This window comes from Borostomias antarcticus (genome assembly GCF_949987555.1).
Source record: "Borostomias antarcticus genome assembly, chromosome: 34".
In the NCBI taxonomy this organism is placed as follows: Eukaryota; Metazoa; Chordata; class Actinopteri; order Stomiiformes; family Stomiidae; genus Borostomias; species Borostomias antarcticus.
The window spans coordinates 4,726,937-4,745,756 of NC_140267.1; the positions used below are offsets into that span (position 1 = coordinate 4,726,937).

At 43.6% G+C, this 18,820-nt stretch overlaps 2 protein-coding genes across 2 annotated transcripts; one reads left to right on the top strand and one right to left on the bottom strand.

The window, feature by feature from the left end:
- Window positions 1-467: 467 nt before the first annotated feature.
- Window positions 468-2,043, top strand: LOC311327853 (barrier-to-autointegration factor-like; the record flags this gene model as incomplete). The annotated part of the gene is made up of 2 exons (XM_084460958.1): window positions 468-593; window positions 1,897-2,043. 2 exons carry the CDS (start codon window positions 468-470, stop codon window positions 2,041-2,043), a joined length of 273 nt encoding a protein of 90 aa, XP_084317084.1.
- An 8,110-nt stretch (window positions 2,044-10,153) lies between these two features.
- LOC311327840 (serine/threonine-protein kinase ICK-like) lies at window positions 10,154-17,786 on the bottom strand. The gene is made up of 14 exons (XM_084460945.1): window positions 17,685-17,786; window positions 17,287-17,552; window positions 16,328-16,382; window positions 15,334-15,455; window positions 15,168-15,247; window positions 14,938-15,070; window positions 14,088-14,259; window positions 13,707-13,874; window positions 12,966-13,328; window positions 12,497-12,688; window positions 12,153-12,306; window positions 11,519-11,629; window positions 11,310-11,417; window positions 10,154-11,113 (listed from the first exon to the last, which is right to left on the bottom strand). Exons 2-14 carry the CDS (start codon window positions 17,385-17,387, stop codon window positions 10,962-10,964), a joined length of 1,911 nt encoding a protein of 636 aa, XP_084317071.1. The 5' UTR covers window positions 17,388-17,552; window positions 17,685-17,786; the 3' UTR covers window positions 10,154-10,961.
- Window positions 17,787-18,820: the final 1,034 nt, after the last annotated feature.

The following is an 18,820-nucleotide window of genomic DNA, read 5'->3' on the forward strand; positions in this document are numbered from 1 at the left end:
GTAACCCGACCATCGAGGTACAGTAATATAACAGAGGACGCATCAGATGGTTTGAGTGAAACATAATCTCGCGAGATCAGACAACAGTTCGCACGTGGCAGCAATGAATGAATGCAAGGTTGATCACCTCCAGAGCCAGACTCAACTAACAGCAGGTCATCTGCATGCATATCACACCTGGTCTACTGCTTTTCTTTCTAATTGCACAGTTGAAGAACCAAGTTTATCAAGGCCTAATTGAAGTGGCCGTGTTAATTGGTTGGATGCATTAAGACCTTGTCAAACAGGTTGTGCTTTTCTGCTCAATCAATCAATCAATCAATCAATCAATCAATCAATCAATGCTTTTCTGCTCGTCTTGTAAACTCTTGACTCTTGTCTGAATGCACTTCTCTCCCCTGTGAAGTCTCACTAACGTCATCAGTACTGTATTTTTAATATCCTCAGTCTGAATTCATCCAGCAGGGATGTCGACCACTTCCCAGAAGCACAGGGACTTTGTCGCTGAACCCATGGGTGACAAAACGGTGACAGCTCTCTCTGGGATCGGAGAGGTTTTGGGAAAGAAACTTGGCGAGCAAGGATTTGATAAAGTGAGTTAATTTCTTGTGTGTAGTCCATCCAATTCATGTAAGTTTCTCGTGAGACTTAAGTGAATTCTTATCAGGTTGACTAGACTATTATGCAATTGGCTTGATTGTTTAATAAACTTTATTTTAGTGTTCCTTTTAAGGAGTGAGTTAAACCAACCGACCTCTAACTGCCACCATTATAATTGGGACTTCACATTTTTTTTACTGGTTACACTTTTTTCTGTCTTTGTCTTAAGTGTAATATATGTGCCCATCTGCATAACCTGGTACACCCTTGTATCATATTTTTTCCCCCCTGTGCTGGTCCAGTGTGTGTTAATTTGTGCTACATCCTGGTAACTGGTCAGTGTGTGTTGATTTGCTACATCCTGGTAACTGGTGCAGTGTGTGTTAATGTGTGCTACATCCTGGTAACTGGTGCAGTGTGTGTTAATGTGTGCTACATCCTGGTAACTGGTCCAGTGTGTGCTAATTTGTGCTACATCCTGGTAACTGGTCCAGTGTGTATTTGATTTGTGCTACATCATGGTAACTGGTCCAGTGTGTGTTTATTTGTGCTACATCCTGGTAACTGGTCCAGTGTGTGTTTATTTGTGCTACATCCTGGTAACTGGTCCAGTGTGTGTTGATTTGCTACATCCTGGTAACTGGTCCAGTGTGTGTTGATTTGCTACATCCTGGTAACTTGTCCAGTGTGTGTTAATGTGTGCTACATCCTGGTAACTGGTCCAGTGTGTGTTAATTCGTGTTACATCCTGGTAACTGGTCCAGTGTATGTTGATTTGTGCTACATCCTGGTAACTGGTCAGTGTGTTAATTCGTGTTACATCCTGGTAACTGGTGCAGTGTGTTAATTCGTGCTACATCCTGGTAACTGGTCCAGTGTGTGTTAATGTGTGCTACATCCTGGTAACTGGTGCAGTGTGTGTTGATTTGCTACATCCTGGTAACTTGTCCAGTGTGTATTGATTTGCTTCATCCTGGTAACTGGTGCAGTGTGTTAATTTGTGTTACATCCTGGTAACTGGTCAGTGTGTGTTGATTTGTGCTACATCCTGGTAACTGGTGCAGTGTGTTTTGTGCTACATCCTGGTAACTGGTGCAGTGTGTGTTGATTTGCTACATCCTGGTAACTGGTGCAGTGTGTTAATTTGTGTTACATCCTGGTAACTGGTCAGTGTGTTAATTTGTGTTACATCCTGGTAACTGGTCAGTGTGTAAATCCGTGCTACATCCTGGTAACTGGTGCAGTGTGTTAATTCGTGCTACATCCTGGTAACTGGTCAGTGTGTGTTGATTTCAGGCCTCTGTGGTGCTGGGCCAGTTCCTGCTGCTGCGCAAGGATGCTGAGCTGTTCGCCGATTGGCTGAGGGACACCAGCGGCGCCAACACCAGGCAAGCGGCGTCCTGCTCCCAGTGCCTGAAGGAATGGTGCGACGCCTTCCTATGATGCTGCTGACGACCACATGATTTTATCCGGTTTTATAGTTTAAACGTGTACAATGTATGACACGCTTGACAGTTGAGAAATATGTAACTGGACTGAACTGTTCCACCATATACATTAAATGCTATTGCTTCTTGTAAAGCAATCCTGTAGTAATAGAACTAAATATATGAATAAAAGATGTTGAAGTAATTCTCTCTGATACTGAATTGAACATGTAATGGTCAACAGTAAACAAATCAGTCATGTATAAGCTTTATTTTATATTTAAATGTTTCTACTCTTCACTTCTTCAAACTACACCAGTAGCACCTGTCATGGTGGTAGTGTTCATGGTAGGAACTACAGTCATGGTGGTAGTGTTCAGGGTAGGAACTACAGTCATGGTGGTAGTGTTCAGGGGAGGAACTACAGTCATGGTGGTAGTGTTCAGGGGAGGAACTACAGTCATGGTGGTAGTGTTCAGGGGAGGAACTACAGTCATGGTGGTAGTGTTCAGGGTAGGAACTACAGTCATGGTGGTAGTGTTCAGAGGAGGAACTACAGTCATGGTGGTAGTGTTCAGGGTAGGAATTACAGTCATGGTGGTGTTCAGGGTAGGAACTACAGTCATGGTGGTAATGTTCAGAGGAACTACAGTCATGGTGGTAGTGTTCAGGGGAGGAACTACAGTCATGGTGGTAGTGTTCAGAGGAGGAACTACAGTCATGGTGGTAGTGTTCAGAAGAGGAACTACAGTCATGGTGGTGGTGTTCAGAGGAGGAACTACAGTCATGGTGGTAGTGTTCAGAAGAGGAACTACAGTCATGGTGGTAGTGTTCATGGTAGGAACTACAGTCATGGTGGTAGTGTTCAGGGGAGGAACTACAGTCATGGTGGTAGTGTTCAGAGGAGGAACTACAGTCATGGTGGTAGTGTTCAGAGGAGGAACTACAGTCATGGTGGTAGTGTTCATGGTAGGAACTACAGTCATGGTGGTAGTGTTCAGGGGAGGAACTACAGTCATGGTGGTAGTGTTCAGAGGAGGAACTACAGTCATGGTGGTAGTGTTCAGAGGAGGAACTACAGTCATGGTGGTAGTGTTCAGAGGAGGAACTACAGTCATGGTGGTAGTGTTCAGGGTAGGAACTACAGTCATGGTGGTAGTGTTCAGAGGAGGAACTACAGTCATGGTGGTAGTGTTCAGAGGAGGAACTACAGTCATGGTGGTAGTGTTCAGAGGAGGAACTACAGTCATGGTGGTGGTGTTCAGAGAGGGAACTACAGTCATGGTGGTAGTGTTCAGAGGAGGAACTACAGTCATGGTGGTAGTGTTCATGGTAGGAACTACAGTCATGGTGGTAGTGTTCAGAGAGGGAACTACAGTCATGGTGGTGGTGTTCAGAGAGGGAACTACAGTCATGGTGGTAGTGTTCAGAGGAGGAACTACAGTCATGGTGGTGGTGTTCAGAGAGGGAACTACAGTCATGGTGGTAGTGTTCAGAGGAGGAACTACAGTCATGGTGGTAGTGTTCATGGTAGGAACTACAGTCATGGTGGTAGTGTTCAGAGAGGGAACTACAGTCATGGTGGTAGTGTTCAGGGTAGGAACTACAGTCATGGTGGTAGTGTTCAGAGAAGGAACTACAGTCATGGTGGTAGTGTTCAGAGGAGGAACTACAGTCATGGTGGTAGTGTTCAGGGGAGGAACTACAGTCATGGTGGTAGTGTTCAGAAGAGGAACTACAGTCATGGTGGTAGTGTTCAGGGTAGGAACTATCCTGTCATGGTGGTAGTGTTCAGGGGAGGAACTATCCTGTCATGGTGGTAGTGTTCAGGGTAGGAACTACAGTCATGGTGGTAGTGTTCAGGGGAGGAACTACAGTCATGGTGGTAGTGTTCAGGGGAGGAACTATCCTGTCATGGTGGTAGTGTTCAGGGGAGGAACTATCCTGTCATGGTGGTAGTGTTCAGAGGAGGAACTATCCTGTCATGGTGGTAGTGTTGAGGGTAGGAACTATCCTATCATGGTGGTAGTGTTGAGGGTAGGAACTATCCTATCATGGTGGTAGTGTTCAGAGGAGGAACTACAGTCATGGTGGTAGTGTTCAGAGGAGGAACTACAGTCATGGTGGTAGTGTTCAGAGGAGGAACTACAGTCATGGTGGTAGTGTTCAGAGGAGGAACTACAGTCATGGTGGTAGTGTTCAGAGGAGGAACTACAGTCATGGTGGTAGTGTTCAGAGGAGGAACTACAGTCATGGTGGTAGTGTTTAAAGGAACTACAGTCATGGTGGTAGTGTTCAGGGTAGGAACTATCCTGTCATGGTGGTAGTGTTCAGAGGAGGAACTACAGTCATGGTGGTGGTGTTCAGAGGAGGAACTACAGTCATGGTGGTAGTGTTCAGAGGAGGAACTACAGTCATGGTGGTAGTGTTTAAAGGAACTACAGTCATGGTGGTAGTGTTCATGGTAGGAACTACAGTCATGGTGGTAGTGTTCAGGGTAGGAACTACAGTCATGGTGGTGGTGTTCAGAGGAGGAACTACAGTCATGGTGGTAGTGTTCAGAGGAGGAACTACAGTCATGGTGGTAGTGTTCAGAGGAGGAACTACAATCATGGTGGTAGTGTTCAGGGTAGGAACTACAGTCATGGTGGTAGTGTTCAGGGTAGGAACTACAGTCATGGTGGTAGTGTTCAGAGGAGGACTTTGCGCAAACACAGTTTCACACTGGAACATATTTATTGGCACACAATGTCTTAAATACACAGTATATCACACAATGTCTTAAATACATACAGTAATCACATCAATAAAGCATTTCCCCTTACACGTCCTGAAAATGACCTGATGAAGACTAGTTCCTCTTTTGCCCATGTGTGGAAAGAACCCTGGGTGTTGTGTACTAATCTTGACCCAGCAATTCATCCTAATTTTGCATAAGTCATCATAAAGTTGCAGATCTGTTTCCGATTATGTTGACTAACAGACATGTACTCGTACTGTACAATATCTGAATGTATTTAAAAATCATGTAAATCTCAGGCAGCCATTTCCGATCTTGCAGACTGTTGCGTGCACAAAGTAAGTCGAGTGACGGTCTCTCTCTCCCTCTCTTTTTGCATATTGGCCTTTTTAATAAACTTAGAAGGTTGCCATTCAATATACAGTATTCTGAACAACACCTTAGTCCAAGAGTTTCCACCATACCCTGCATTCAGAGCACATAACTCCAGCAATATCAAACTGATCCTGATTAATAAACTGATGAGTTATGAACATAACTTTGTGCTGCTGATCCTGGTGAATATGAATACAATTAACATAATGCATGACTTTACACACAATATGATCGTCTCTCCAAGAACTCAATGGGTGGTTTTCACTTAAAGGACTAGTTTTGTATTCAGGATCATAAGCCCTGTTACAGTAGAAGGTTATTTACCATCACATACAATAGTCCATATAAGAAATGTGACAAATTGTGCAGTCTTGAGATATTAGTGCTGTAGGACCATGCTGATCTCGCAAGCTCACATTCAAACCGTCTGGCGCGTCAGGTTAACACATCTGTTATTTTTTGCGGGTAAGGTTCATGTTAACCCTTGGATATGCATTGCACAATAATTAAGCGTTTATTTATTTTTGCATTTTTTACGTCCCCTCTTATGCGATTCCATATGTGTGCTATAAGAGAATGCATATGGGAACGTTTTCCCACATTCGGAGCAGAGGTAGGGTCTCTCGCCAGTGTGGATTCTCATGTGCTTCCTGAGTGTGCTGGCGCGCTTAAAACCGTGACCACACTCGGTACAGGTGAAGGGTCGGTCGACGGTGTGGGTCTCCTGGTGGATCTTGAGATCACCTGACCGCATGAACCGTTTACCACACTGGGCGCAGGGGAAGGGTCTTTCTCTGGGCCATACGTGAGTCATCTGGTGCTTCTTCAGATCGTAGACATCTGCACATCCACAACCACACGTTCTGCAAGTGAAGGGTTTCTTACCGCTGTGGACTCTCATGTGCGCTTGAAGTCGGTCGTTGTGATAGAAAGCTGCTCCACACTCTCGGCAGCGATGGTCCTTCTGTCCTGTGTGTGTCTTCAAGTGCACGCCGAGGTGGCACCTGTGGACATAGCCCCTCCCACAGAGCTGACAGAAATGTTTCTTTTTTATTTCTTTTTTGTCCGCACCCTTGCGGGGTTTTGAACCTGTGTAGCCGGGGCTCTCGTCAGTTCCGTTGGATGTATTGGGTTTAGAAAATGTTCTGGTAACATATGTAGAGCATTTTGCATCTCCATTTGAGATCTTAATACGTTTGTACATTAAAGTGCCGCAATAATGTGACACACTCGCTTCACACTCACTCAAGCGTAAGACCTCATCCTCTGTTTTGTTCTGATTTACTGCTGCTTCTTTAGTCTTTTGTTGAATGAATTCTTGCAAAAAGTCATCAAAGCAATCAGCAGGGTCATTTTTGAATTCAGTTATGTTGCTTTCTTTAGCTTCCTTTTTAATTAGAATATCCTGTTGTGACCTTAGACTAACATATTCTGGATGACCACCCTTCTCTGTCCTCCTGAGAGATGTTTGGTCAGAAGGCCTCCCTGGACTCAAATCCCATCGGGTTTTCACACAGTCAGGATCTAGTTTAGGCTCTGGTGATTCCAGAGCTCCTCCCAGGGTTGAATATGAATCTGAACAGCTGCTGTGAAGATGACGGTCCACTGGCAGACAGATCTCTGCTTCCTCAGGCTCTGTCTTTACTTCTTGTACATTCATATTCAGTCGCCAGGTGATCATAGTAAAGTGATGCGCTATCACTCTCCAGCATTCCCTGTTCTCTGCCCGTTCTTCTCAATGTGGGCCTAGATGACGAAATCCCCTCACATGATCCTAAATGAAACAAAACAAGATTGGCCTCATGAGTGCAATGCACAAGTGAGTAGCAGTGTGTAATACTGAATTAATTGATATTGAGGAGACGTGGTCCAAGAGGAAGAATATGCAGAGAATACCCTGGACCCAAGACATCTGTTACTGACATCATGGTGTTAGATTAGACAGGTAAGGAATCAATGACCATCTCTAAGTGCAAACTAACCTAAACACATTCTTTACTAAGTGATATCAAACAGCTGAAAGACTTATGACTATACTTAAGTGCAAACCAACATAAACACACCATGCTCGTGCTGTGAAGCTCTATATTAAAAATATACCACATTATGTTTGTAGAACTAGTAACCCAGGTAGATTTATAGGCTGGACACTGTAGAATACAAAAATATTTCCTTTATTTTTTGAAATACAATAACATTAAAATAAACTCTAAAAGGCAATAAACTCTAAAAGGCAATAAACTTACAAGATATATATAATCCATAATGAGTTTTACCCCCGATTGCAACAGCACAGCACACAAGCAAAGACACCTCTCTGCCTGTGTTAAATACATGTACATCACTAATGGTTGATTATCTGCCTCCCTCTACTGGCTACATCCATGTGCCTTTGATTGTCTCCTCGTCACCAACCTTTGGGGGAGGGGGCGAGGACCGGGAAGTAACTCGGACACCACGGTTTCTCCATTTGACTGTATAAATATTGACTGTAACCGCAAATCTGGGCCACCATTTCTCACATTTCTCACTGCTGTGTGCGTAAAGCAACTGATATTTGACCGTCCCCTTATTAAAACGGGTTATTGGGGTTGTTTGGATGTTATTATGCTGTTTGTATTGTATGTAATAAACTTTGGTAAACTTAAAACGTTGTTATTCAACTCTCTCCTGAACAATATTAATTTAATATGTCACAGAGACGTCCACGACAGACACAGAGCGGATCAAGGTGCAGTAACCTACCTGGAGTCTTTTTTGGAGACCTTTTTCGGGCACTTCTTCCCAGCGCTTCCAATCCCAGACCTCACCAGCGCGTCCCTAGAAAACAGTCGACATGTCGGCCTATCCGTTTACTCACCGGATGTGAAAGAGAAAGGCAAGGCAAGGCAAGGCAAGTTTATTTATATAGCACATTTCAGCCACAGGGCAATTCAAGGTGCTTTACATGAGACATTAAAAGCATTAAAACAAAAAGCAAGACATTATAGACATTTAAAACAAAAGGCAGGACAAATTAAAAGCATTAAAACAAAAAGCAAGTCATTATAGACATTTAAAACACAAAGCAGGACAAATAGAATACAGGAATAAAAGTTACAGTGCAGTATACTGATAAACATAGCTCCTCTTAGAAAGCAGTGGCAAAAAGAAAAGAAAGAGACACATTGGTTAAGCCAATGTCAAAGTCGTAGGCCTACTGCCATCTACTGGTCATATAACAGCTGGACATATAACAGCTGATGGACATATAACAGCTGATGGATGTTTGGCATCTCTACACAGGCTATACTCCATTGGATAAAAACATAATTTTCTACAAATACATTTCTGTAATTTCCCACCTTAACCATGCACCGGCCACTACTAGAAGCCATCGAATCTCTCCACCCTGCCCATCGAAATAACATAACCTAACACAACTTTTCCGTCCATCGCAACGTTATGGAAGATCTGTAAACAGGAAATATCACAATATGCGCCTGCGCCATTCTCTTAAAGGGTTAAAGGAAGAAAAGGGCGGAGAATTCGCACATTACGCACCAATGGAGAGGCGGTAATTTACATGTTTGAAATGCATCATGGGGAACAATACGATCACGTTTAGATATTTACTAGTAAGCTTGTTTCCATCGCAAAATGTTCTTTTTACAATAACAAACTGACCGCGTAAACGCGTGAAACACAACGACATAACAAAACCAAAGTGGAACCATGACCACGGTTGGTATTCCTTCTCCCACGTATATATACCCTCAACCTCCCCCTTCCCTTTGGATGTGAGGGCGATCTGGCTGCGACATCTGTCACCCCATTGATCGCTAGGGTTGATTCGGCTGATCTGGCTGGCTAGGCGGGTGTCCCCTTCCTCCCTCACCGCTCCACGTGTGTCCCTCCCGAAGCCCTGCGCTCGGTGCTAGAGGACGGTTCCCCGACGGACGAGCATCATAGCTGCACTCCCCTGCTAGAACCTCCAAACAAGCTCAAGGCCCAGTTGTAGGAGACGTAGGGAAGTTCAAAGCTCCAAGACTTCAGACACATCCAGTTGAGGCACTGCACGTGGCAGCCTGCCTTCCTTTTATGAAAATACAAACTTTATTTGTTTATTGGATAGAAATACAAAATAAAAATTAAGATAAAAAAATAAAAATATAAATTTTATTTTTAAAATTTAAATTTTTTAAAATATAAATTTTATTTTTAAAATTTAAAATTTTATTTTTTTATTAAAAAAAAAAAAAAAAAAAAAATAGATATTACTTAATGATCTCTCAATACTAGAACCTCCAAACAAGCTCAAGGCCCATTTGTAGGAGACGTAGGGAAGTCAAAGCTCCAAGACTTCAGACACATCCAATTGAGGCACTGCACGTGGCAGCCTGCCTTCCTTTTATGAAAATAAAAGTCTATGTAAATGAAAAAACTTATATTTTTTAAAATTTATAAAAAATGTATAAGAGACATTTCCTTTTATGAAAATACAAACTTTAAAACAAGGGTTGTTTATTGGATAGAAATACAAAATAAAAATGGTTGACATTAAGATATTACTTAATGATCTCTCAACACTACCAAACAAATTAATTTGTTGTATTTACCATTAGGTAACTGGGAGTTATACTTAGATATATTAATCAACAGCCTGCCTTCCTTTTATGAAAATACATAAACTTTAAAACAACGGTTGTTTATTGGATAGAAATACAAAATAAAAATGGTTGACATTAAGATATTACTTAATAATCTCTCAACACTAGAACCTCCAAACAAGCTCGAGGCCCATTTGTAGGAGACGTAGGGAAGTCAAAGCTCCAAGACTTCAAACACATCCAATTGAGGCACTGCACGTTAGCCTGCCTTCCTTTTATGAAAATACAGAAACTTTAAAACAATGGTTGTTTATTGGATAGAAATACAAAATAAAAATTAAGACATTAAGATATTACTTAATGATCTCTCAACACAACCAAACAAATTAATTTGTTGTATTTACCATTAGGTAACTGGGAGTTATACTTAGATATATTAATCAAATAAAGCACATTATCGTTGGTAGATGAAACTGCTCCAAACAGTGTCAGTTAACTCATGGTGCAGAACACCAGTGTCATTCATTTCCATTGCTCGAATTAAAATGCAGACAAATTCAAATGTGTGTTTATAAGACCAATGAAAAAACAATTACATAAAATATAGCAAATACACAATGATTCCTTGTCTTGTGAATGTTGCTTGGCGCTCCAGGTAACCCTCATGAAGCAACGCATCTAATAAATATAAGAAAACAGTATAACGTAAGACCACATGCAAAAAAAACAACAAGTTGGCCAAAACTCACAGTGATTTTGCAAAGATATAAATGCATATTGATTGGTTGATTAATTGCAAACATGTTCAAACACCACAGAATGATAATACAAAAATAAAGGGCAAGAGAAGGAGCACAAATGACTGTAGGCAGGCGGACGATACCAAAAACTGTACAAAAAAATCATGTCGTTGGCCCATACAGACACGCACACACAAACATTTCACTTGACACAAATAATAATGCACATAATAAACATGTTATTGCTGCATAACATGTATGTACATTGTTTGATATTAACGTATCTGCTCTTTTAGGCAAGAGAGTCTCCAGAAGCACAGTGATAACACGCAATATTCAAACATCTGGCTTGGACCCCTCTAAGACGTCTGTGGACGTGCAGAACGGGTTCAAAATCTGAACGTCTAAAAGAAACTTTCATTCTGGCACCTAATTGGATGTCTTTGGACGTCCGAAAAAGACAGTGTCTTTGCTCAGTGGGGGGAAGTCACTAGCGGTGTCCATATTTGGCAGACCAGTCCGTGCGTCCGTGGACGGGCTGAACTGAGGGTCGGGGCCCCAGGCCGGGGGTGCTCTTGCTGGGTGAAGACGTGTACGACGAGGGTCCCATCTGACTCCTGCCAGACCTCCAGGTTGCATAATCTTTGAAAGCAAGGAATTACATGATCACTCAACATGTTACATTACCGGCTTGGCTACCATGGCTACTATTTGACCTTAAAAAAAAAAAGAAGCAAAATCTGATCATGCAGAAAAATAATCTTGAACAGTAAAGTAACCAAATAAATGAATATGAATCAAACTAATGAGGTGCATGACTGAATAGTTGTGTCCTTACTTGATGCTGTCGAGTCCGCTATCGGTCCGAGCTGAACTCTTTGGCCTGCTGAGCCCTGCTCTTTCTTGTAGAAGGATGGTACATATCCACTAGGAAGTGTGTTTGAACCTGCATTCAGGCATAAAAGTACAGTCCAATAGCAGTTGTACATGTGATATAATACCCAACATTAGTATGTCCTATTGAATCTGGAGGGAGTGTGTTATTACCATGTGTACTCCTGTTTGGAAGAGTTCCTCCGAACGGAACACTGCTACTTCCCCACAGGCTGCTTCCACTCAACTCTTTGTTTGAATTCATTGCCTTTTTAGTACTTAACCCTGCAAAGAACAAATCAAAAAGACAAGAAAACAAACAACGGTTAGAATAAATCCAGAAAACATGCATCCGATCCAACGCTTTGTCCGTGCAACGGTTTGCATTCATACGTATTCCAACAACAAAATGAAATGATTACGATTTTTTTTTTTGTCATGTACTGTTTCGACACGGTCCCTGCTTTAATAGACTGCACATTTGTTCAATAGTGACATAAATGAGTCCAAAGTTGACTGATGAGCCTACAATTACAACGTGCTACTGTCATAGAAATTGTAGTTTCACCACTTCCTTTGTAATTCACCACCTCCCTCAACCTTCATCTAATTTATGACAGGATGACCTCCAGGAGGTCAACACACCTAGACGTTGTCTGCTCCAGAATAACCATCCTTTGTCCCTGCAAGAATTACCGCCTTTTCTCATGTCACGTGTCTGTATTCTCGACCACTGTTGACGCCTGCCATTTAATATGACGTACAATGGGTTAGCCAATCACTGAGAGCAGGCTGTTGTATTTCGTACCTGGTAAATATCTGGATTGTTTTAAGTAATGCTGCTTGGCTGAGGCCGTCCTTGAAGGCTCCTGATGATAAGACGCCGACTTGTTCAGATTTAAGGGCGCGCCCTCCTTGCCATTCGGACGGCTGAAATCCAATACGTTTCCGTACCTGGAAATGTAGACAGAACAACTTCTAATTCAACCTTCTGACATGATTCATATCTTCTGACAAGATAAGACTTGAGTTCACCAGAAGAAAGCTAGCAAAAGACATTCAAACTCTATTCTCTAATTTCCCCATCATTGCCCAAATCTTCTTTCTCCTGCTATATGGATAAATAACACGTTTGTCCACTCGCCTGCTCACTGCGTCCTCTCTCCCTTTCTCTGTGGAGAAGTTGGTTTTGCCGAGGACGCTAAGCGACGTTAGCTCGGCGTCCTCGAAGTCAACCCAGTCGTCCCCCTTCAGGAGGCCTGTTCCGTGTCCCCAGCGTCGACGACCACCCTTGGGCTTCAGCTGGTAGCTCAACAAGTTCGTGTTCTCAGACTCCTGTGTCAACTGGCAAAAAACACCAAACTTTTTTGTTAATAATTTATGGAAGGTGTCTGACTATATCCCAATACAGGATAGTTTATGTATTGTTTTCGGGACAGAGCACATTAATCAATGTTTCCGTAAAAGTGATTTTCAACTGTAGTCACCAGACAGGTTCATCCACCACTGATACCATTTTTAGTTATAAAGGCGGCCGGGATTATATTATCATACTATCATTAATATTATCATACTCGGTCAACATCCAATTCACACTTCCTCTTCCTAGTTTCAAACGTACCTGTCCCTGGATGCCTGTGTCAACAATATAAGGGAGGAGTGTCTTCGCAGCTCTCTCAGTCTCCTCTCCTCGATTAGGCGGCTCTCGCACCAGATCCACGTGTCTTTGGTACACAGGGGCCAGGCTTGGGGAGCGAGACGGCGCGGACTGGATCTGTTGAAGGGGCCTGGCCGGGGGGTAATGCTGATTCGGGGGCGGCGGCTGGGGAGGGGGCACGGGTTTGAGCAGCAGGGGTTGCTGTGGGGGCTGTGGGTGTGGGGTCGGGTGTGGCGCTAAGGGCGTGGGCTGAGGCCGGCCCTGCTCCAGGATCTGCTGGGGGGTGCCCAACGCCTGACCCACATAGAAGTACGCGTACCTGAGGGCCTACAGAGGGGACAGCAAAACAACAGTTGGGACTTCAATTAATACCAACCACAATCTCAAGATATTGGGATTAGGGGCGGCTGTAGCTCAGTTGGTAGAGCGGGTCGTTCAGTGATCGAAGGGTCAGTAGTTCGAATCCCAGCTCTGACTGTCCACATGTCGAAGTGTCCTCGAGCAAGACACCTAACCCCGAATTGCTCCCAATGAGCAGGTTAGCACCTTGCATGGCAACTACCGCCATTGGTGTGTGAATGTGTGTGTGAATGGGTGAATGAGAGGCCATTGTAAAGCGCTTTGAGTGCAGCTAAGGTGGAAAAGCGCTATATAAGTGCAGTCCGTTTACCATCAAGAGTGAATTGAGACAGACTTGTCACCTACCTGGCCAGAAGCCGGTCTCTTCTTGGGGTCCCACTGCAGAAGGTCCCTCATGAGGTGGATGGCCTCGGTACTGGCGTTGGGGATCAGGCTTCTCAGGTTACTGGGTACACACTGGGGCCAGCGGAAAGTCATGGCCGCCGACAACTGGTATCCCTCAGGCCAGTCATTCTAGAGGACATGGATTAGACCGTGTGAGTGTGGTGTGTGTGTGTGTGTGATACATAAAGATGCAGCCATTTTGAAGGCCCAATACTTCATTAGAACTGGATGTCCCATTCACTACCCGTTCAGTATTACGCCTGGACATGAAGACACCACCGCCAGAGACGATAACATAGAATATTTCTTTGTCGGTCAACTTTGCAACTGATGCCACATCACCTTCTTTGGCGTCCCCAAGACTTGACAGATTTTGAAGATGGTGTCCACCTCGCTGGAGCCGGGGAACAGAGGCCTCAGGGTGTAGAGTTCGGCCATGATGCAGCCCACCGCCCACTGGTCGATGGGGGAGCTGTAGGAGGTGGACCTGAGGAGAACCTCCGGAGCTCGATACCTGGAGGAGAAGCAGGCGGGAAAAAGATTATGATACATCATGTTAGGATGAAGGATTGTGGGTAAAGGGGTTCCCTTGTACAGGAAGTGTCCAGTATAGTACTTAATCTGTACTTTAGATTGCAATTCTTGCACTTTGCCTTCAGCACTAGATTATGCTCTTAGTCACTTGTTTTAGAGAGAAGATGCACTTGTGAGTTCTGGTGAGTAGTAGTACATTGGCTCTTACTACGTTAAATGCAATTATTGTTAGTCGCTTTGGATAAAAGCGTCTGCTAAATGACTAATGTAATGTATAGTGACTTCAGTTTGGTTGCTAAGAAGGGGGTGAATGGTAAATGGTAAATGGACTGCACTTATATAGCGCTTTTCCACCTTAGCGGCACTCAAAGCGCTTTACAATGGCCTCTCATTCACCCATTCACACACACTTTCACACACCAATGGCGGCAGCTGCCATGCAAGGTGCTAACCTGCTCATTGGGAGCAATTTGGGGTTAGGTGTCTAGCTCAAGGACACTTCGACATGTGGACAGTCGGAGATGGGATTCGAACCGCTGACCCTTCGATCATTGAACGACCCGCTCTACCAACTGAGCTACAGCCGCCCCCAACAAGGATAGAGACTTCATGAGATGTGAATGAAATGAGTCAAACGTTGATTTATAGTCTGACTCACCATCTAGTTGAGACGTAGTCCGTGTAGGGGGGTCTGGATCTAATCTCCCTGGCCAGCCCAAAGTCGGCTATCTTCACCAGCTCGGGTCCCATGCACAGAAGATTCTCAGGCTTCATATCCCTGTGAAAGAATCCTAAAAAAGAAAATGGCACGTTGAAAGTTGACACGTGCCCCCTAGCTGTGTCTGAACATGCATTTAGCGTTAGCATTAGGCTCCGTCGGTCACATACCATGCTTATGAATGAACGCAAGTCCCTGCAGTATCTGGAACATGATATTTCTCACAGCGGATTCGGGGAACAACCTGGTCCTGGAACACGCAGTGTCGTCATCATCACAAAATATTAATCGTGACCCAATTTCAGATGTGAAAATGTGTTCGAGATAGTGATGTACCTGTCTTTCATGAGTTGATACAGATTCTCCTTCATGTATTCAAACACAAAGTATAAGTGGTCGTTTTCCCGTATAACCTCCTTGAGTTTGACCACGTTAGCATGGTTGAGTTTCTTCAAGGACTGCAAGAGGAAGATACAAAGTTAGCAATAATTCTTACAAAACATTGAAGCGTTCCTTATATTACAGTATATGAAATTATGCAAGAGGCAAAGCATACAAGGCTAGATCTGTAAAACAAAATAGTTGTGCATGCCAATCTACACTTCATCAAAGGCCACAGCACATTCAAGACTGGCCCTAATCATTCTAGCAACAAACTGAAAAAAAATAAAAATAAAAATAAATAAAAAATGTGAAAACAGATTATCTTGAACACAGAGTGGTCAAGTATTGATATCCCAAGAAGTACAACCATCTGTGGTGGATGTTAACCTTTCAACTCTAGGAAACAAGCCAAACCAAACCAGGACAGGTTGAAGTGAAGGTGGTCGGTAGGGAGAGAGAGAGACATAATGTCCCCATGCATTGGAAAGATACACTGGAGGTTTGACCATGCCATATGCTTAGTACAGGGGAAAAGCCATTATGGGATTGATGGCGTCTTAATAACGGAACATGCTTCACTCTTGTTCTAGCCGAGAACGCCACCGGCTCGTTCTAAGGGTGCTCGGTTCCTTTGGATCTCAGGTCGAGGAGAGAAACTAGACAATTCAAATCCAAGGACACACAAGAGTCACCTTCTATTCTTTGAGTCGGTTTCTGTGGTTCGGATGGAATTTAGATAATGATTCGTTCTGAACGGGTGTTGATGGAAGCAAATGACAGTAAACAAACATTAGACAATAGAGATATAGATTGTCGGTTCTATTGATTACATTGTCGTGTTTGAATTGATAACCACGAGTCAAAACATAAACCATTTAGAGCTAGGAGTTTTCAAAAAGATCTCTCCACCATTGTACTGTTTCAACATCTGAGCTGGAGAACTAACCTTCACCTCGCGGAGATTCATGCATTCTTCCCACGAGTAGAACTTCCTCTTCATTCTAAAACACATTTAGAGATAATTGTAATTTCACAGGACGATGATATGATCATGGACTTTTAATGTTTTAGTCAAATTAAAGTAAATAGATTCTCAAATTGATGACGCCTGAAACCTGCTAGTTTTGACATATTACTCAAGACAGGGCTAGAAAGTAGCATACATCAAGCTACAATAACAGGGATCCCTTTCATACTGCTATTACACATCATTGGATGATGATTGAGGGGTCAGGGAAGAATTTTTTACAGCTCACTTATCTGGCCCCTGGGTGATACTGTTTTTTTTGCTTCCCTCTGGAATATGTAGGGGTGGGTCGTATGCCCACCTCCCTTGTTCTCTGTAAAGCGCATTGTGTTGCCTCTGGGTATGAAATGCGCTATACAAATAAAGCTTTGATTGATTGATTGGATATCAGACATGTCAACAAATCTACCCGCCGATTTAATAATCATAATTTTACAGGAAGTGCTCGGATGTTTTTTTCAGCTTTTTTTGGCCCAAAGAAACTGCACAACTGTCTTTTACCCCTCTTTGTCAGACCGAGGTGGTCTTGCCATCCGTGTACTTCCGCCCGTGTGCCTACATCTGCCTGCCCAGCTGTAAGCTTAGCAACACGTAGCCGCGGGAGTGGCTACCATCAGATTATTACTCCATTCCCACTCAACCCTAAGGGCAGCTCATCCTACCCAGATAGCAAGCGGATCTGGGCCATATATGGGCCGGAACTAAGCCACAAGGGCCAGATCTGGCCTGTATATGGCTCAGATCCGCTTGCTATCTAGGTAAATACAAGGCTTAGCTACACATCCCGAGCCACGTCCATTTCATTTGAGAATTTATAATAATAACTCCATGGTGATGGACTGATGTCGGTATTGAAATGTGTCATGAATGTGTCTCACTTCTTTATGGCGACCAGCTCTCCGGATTCTAGGCTCCGCCCGAGGATGACTGAGCCGTAGGTGCCGTCACCGAGCTGCCTGAGTGTGGTGTATCTATTCATGGCGCTGGTCTCTCCTCCCGGGCGACCGAGGGCGTGTGACAGCGTGCAGGGGTGACGAGAGGGGAGAGGTGACCTGCTGCCGTGTGCAACCAGACCTTCCTGTGACAACAGCAGTGGACCACAGGCGCAGCTGAGGGGGCCATGTTGTCAGGGGCCGTCCTCCTTCTAGAAGCAACAGAGGGGAGAGGTGAGGTCAATTCGCTGACCCAATGGACCCTTGCCCAGTCCTAGCTACAGTAGCCTACACGAGTTTTAATGCATACAGTTTGATGTTAGGAAGCAAAGCATGTGACTTACTATGATTGAATCCATAATTGATTACTATGCTGAATCCATCCAATCACATGGGGAGGGGACAAGTTCCACTTAAGGGGTTAAGGGTGGAGGCCTTGAGCACACTTCAAGGAAAAGGGTGGGGCACGTTTTGGATTAATTTGTTATATATATCAATATGTTATTTGTTATATAATCTCGTCGACAGAAAGCACAACAAGCATCAAGATGAGACAGGCTGCTGCTGGCGAGCTTGCCTTTTCGACCCAATGCACAATAAAATGCTTTTATTGTGCATTGCACAATAAAACACTCACCCTCACTTCAACTCGGTAGAGAGACATTTGAATACAGCATAATTTATCTTGCAGAAGTATAAAAGTGGACCATGCAGATCCACTGGCCTCTTCTCAACAACAAATCACGGATCAAATGCAGCAACCAGGACGCTGAGTCTATTCGGCTGCTAAGTCACATCGTTTTGTCTCAACTGGGTGATTAACTCGTCAGGTGGTCGAGTACGGCAAGGGGGGAGCTAACACTTTGAATCGAAAAGCAGAGGGGCGGGGGTGATAATCATGCTGTTATTTTGAATATTAAGGACCGTTATGATTGGTGGCTACTCAATCCATCGCGTGATTTTGGTATTATCTGACTAAATTGCTCCTCCATTAATCACCCAATCTTCGAGGCTAAACCGAGGGGCAGCCCGGGATACCTAAACGAAGTACACTACGGAGATGTTTTTACCCCCAGTACAAAAACAAACAAATATTTTTAAGCAGTGAAACAAATATATTTAGCAAAAATATTTATCGTTTAATACATTATAGATGGTTGTTTAAAACATAACATTTTTTAAACCGTATTTGGTCGTAATATAAAATCACGTGAATCATTGACGTCAAAGTCAAATCGTTTTGTTTAATTCGGAGGACGGCCCGTCAAGCCAAAACAACTCATGTTGACCTTGCTTTCATACGCATACTTCGACACATATTAATGTTTTGTGCTTCGAACCGAATGAACCATCACGATGTGAGGTTAATATCCCAACCAGCGGTGGACATCGTATTCAACCCCGCATGTATTGGAGGTAAAAGCCAACTAGGTACCACCCGGATGCACCGCCGGACCGCCCGGGGATCTATAAACGCGCT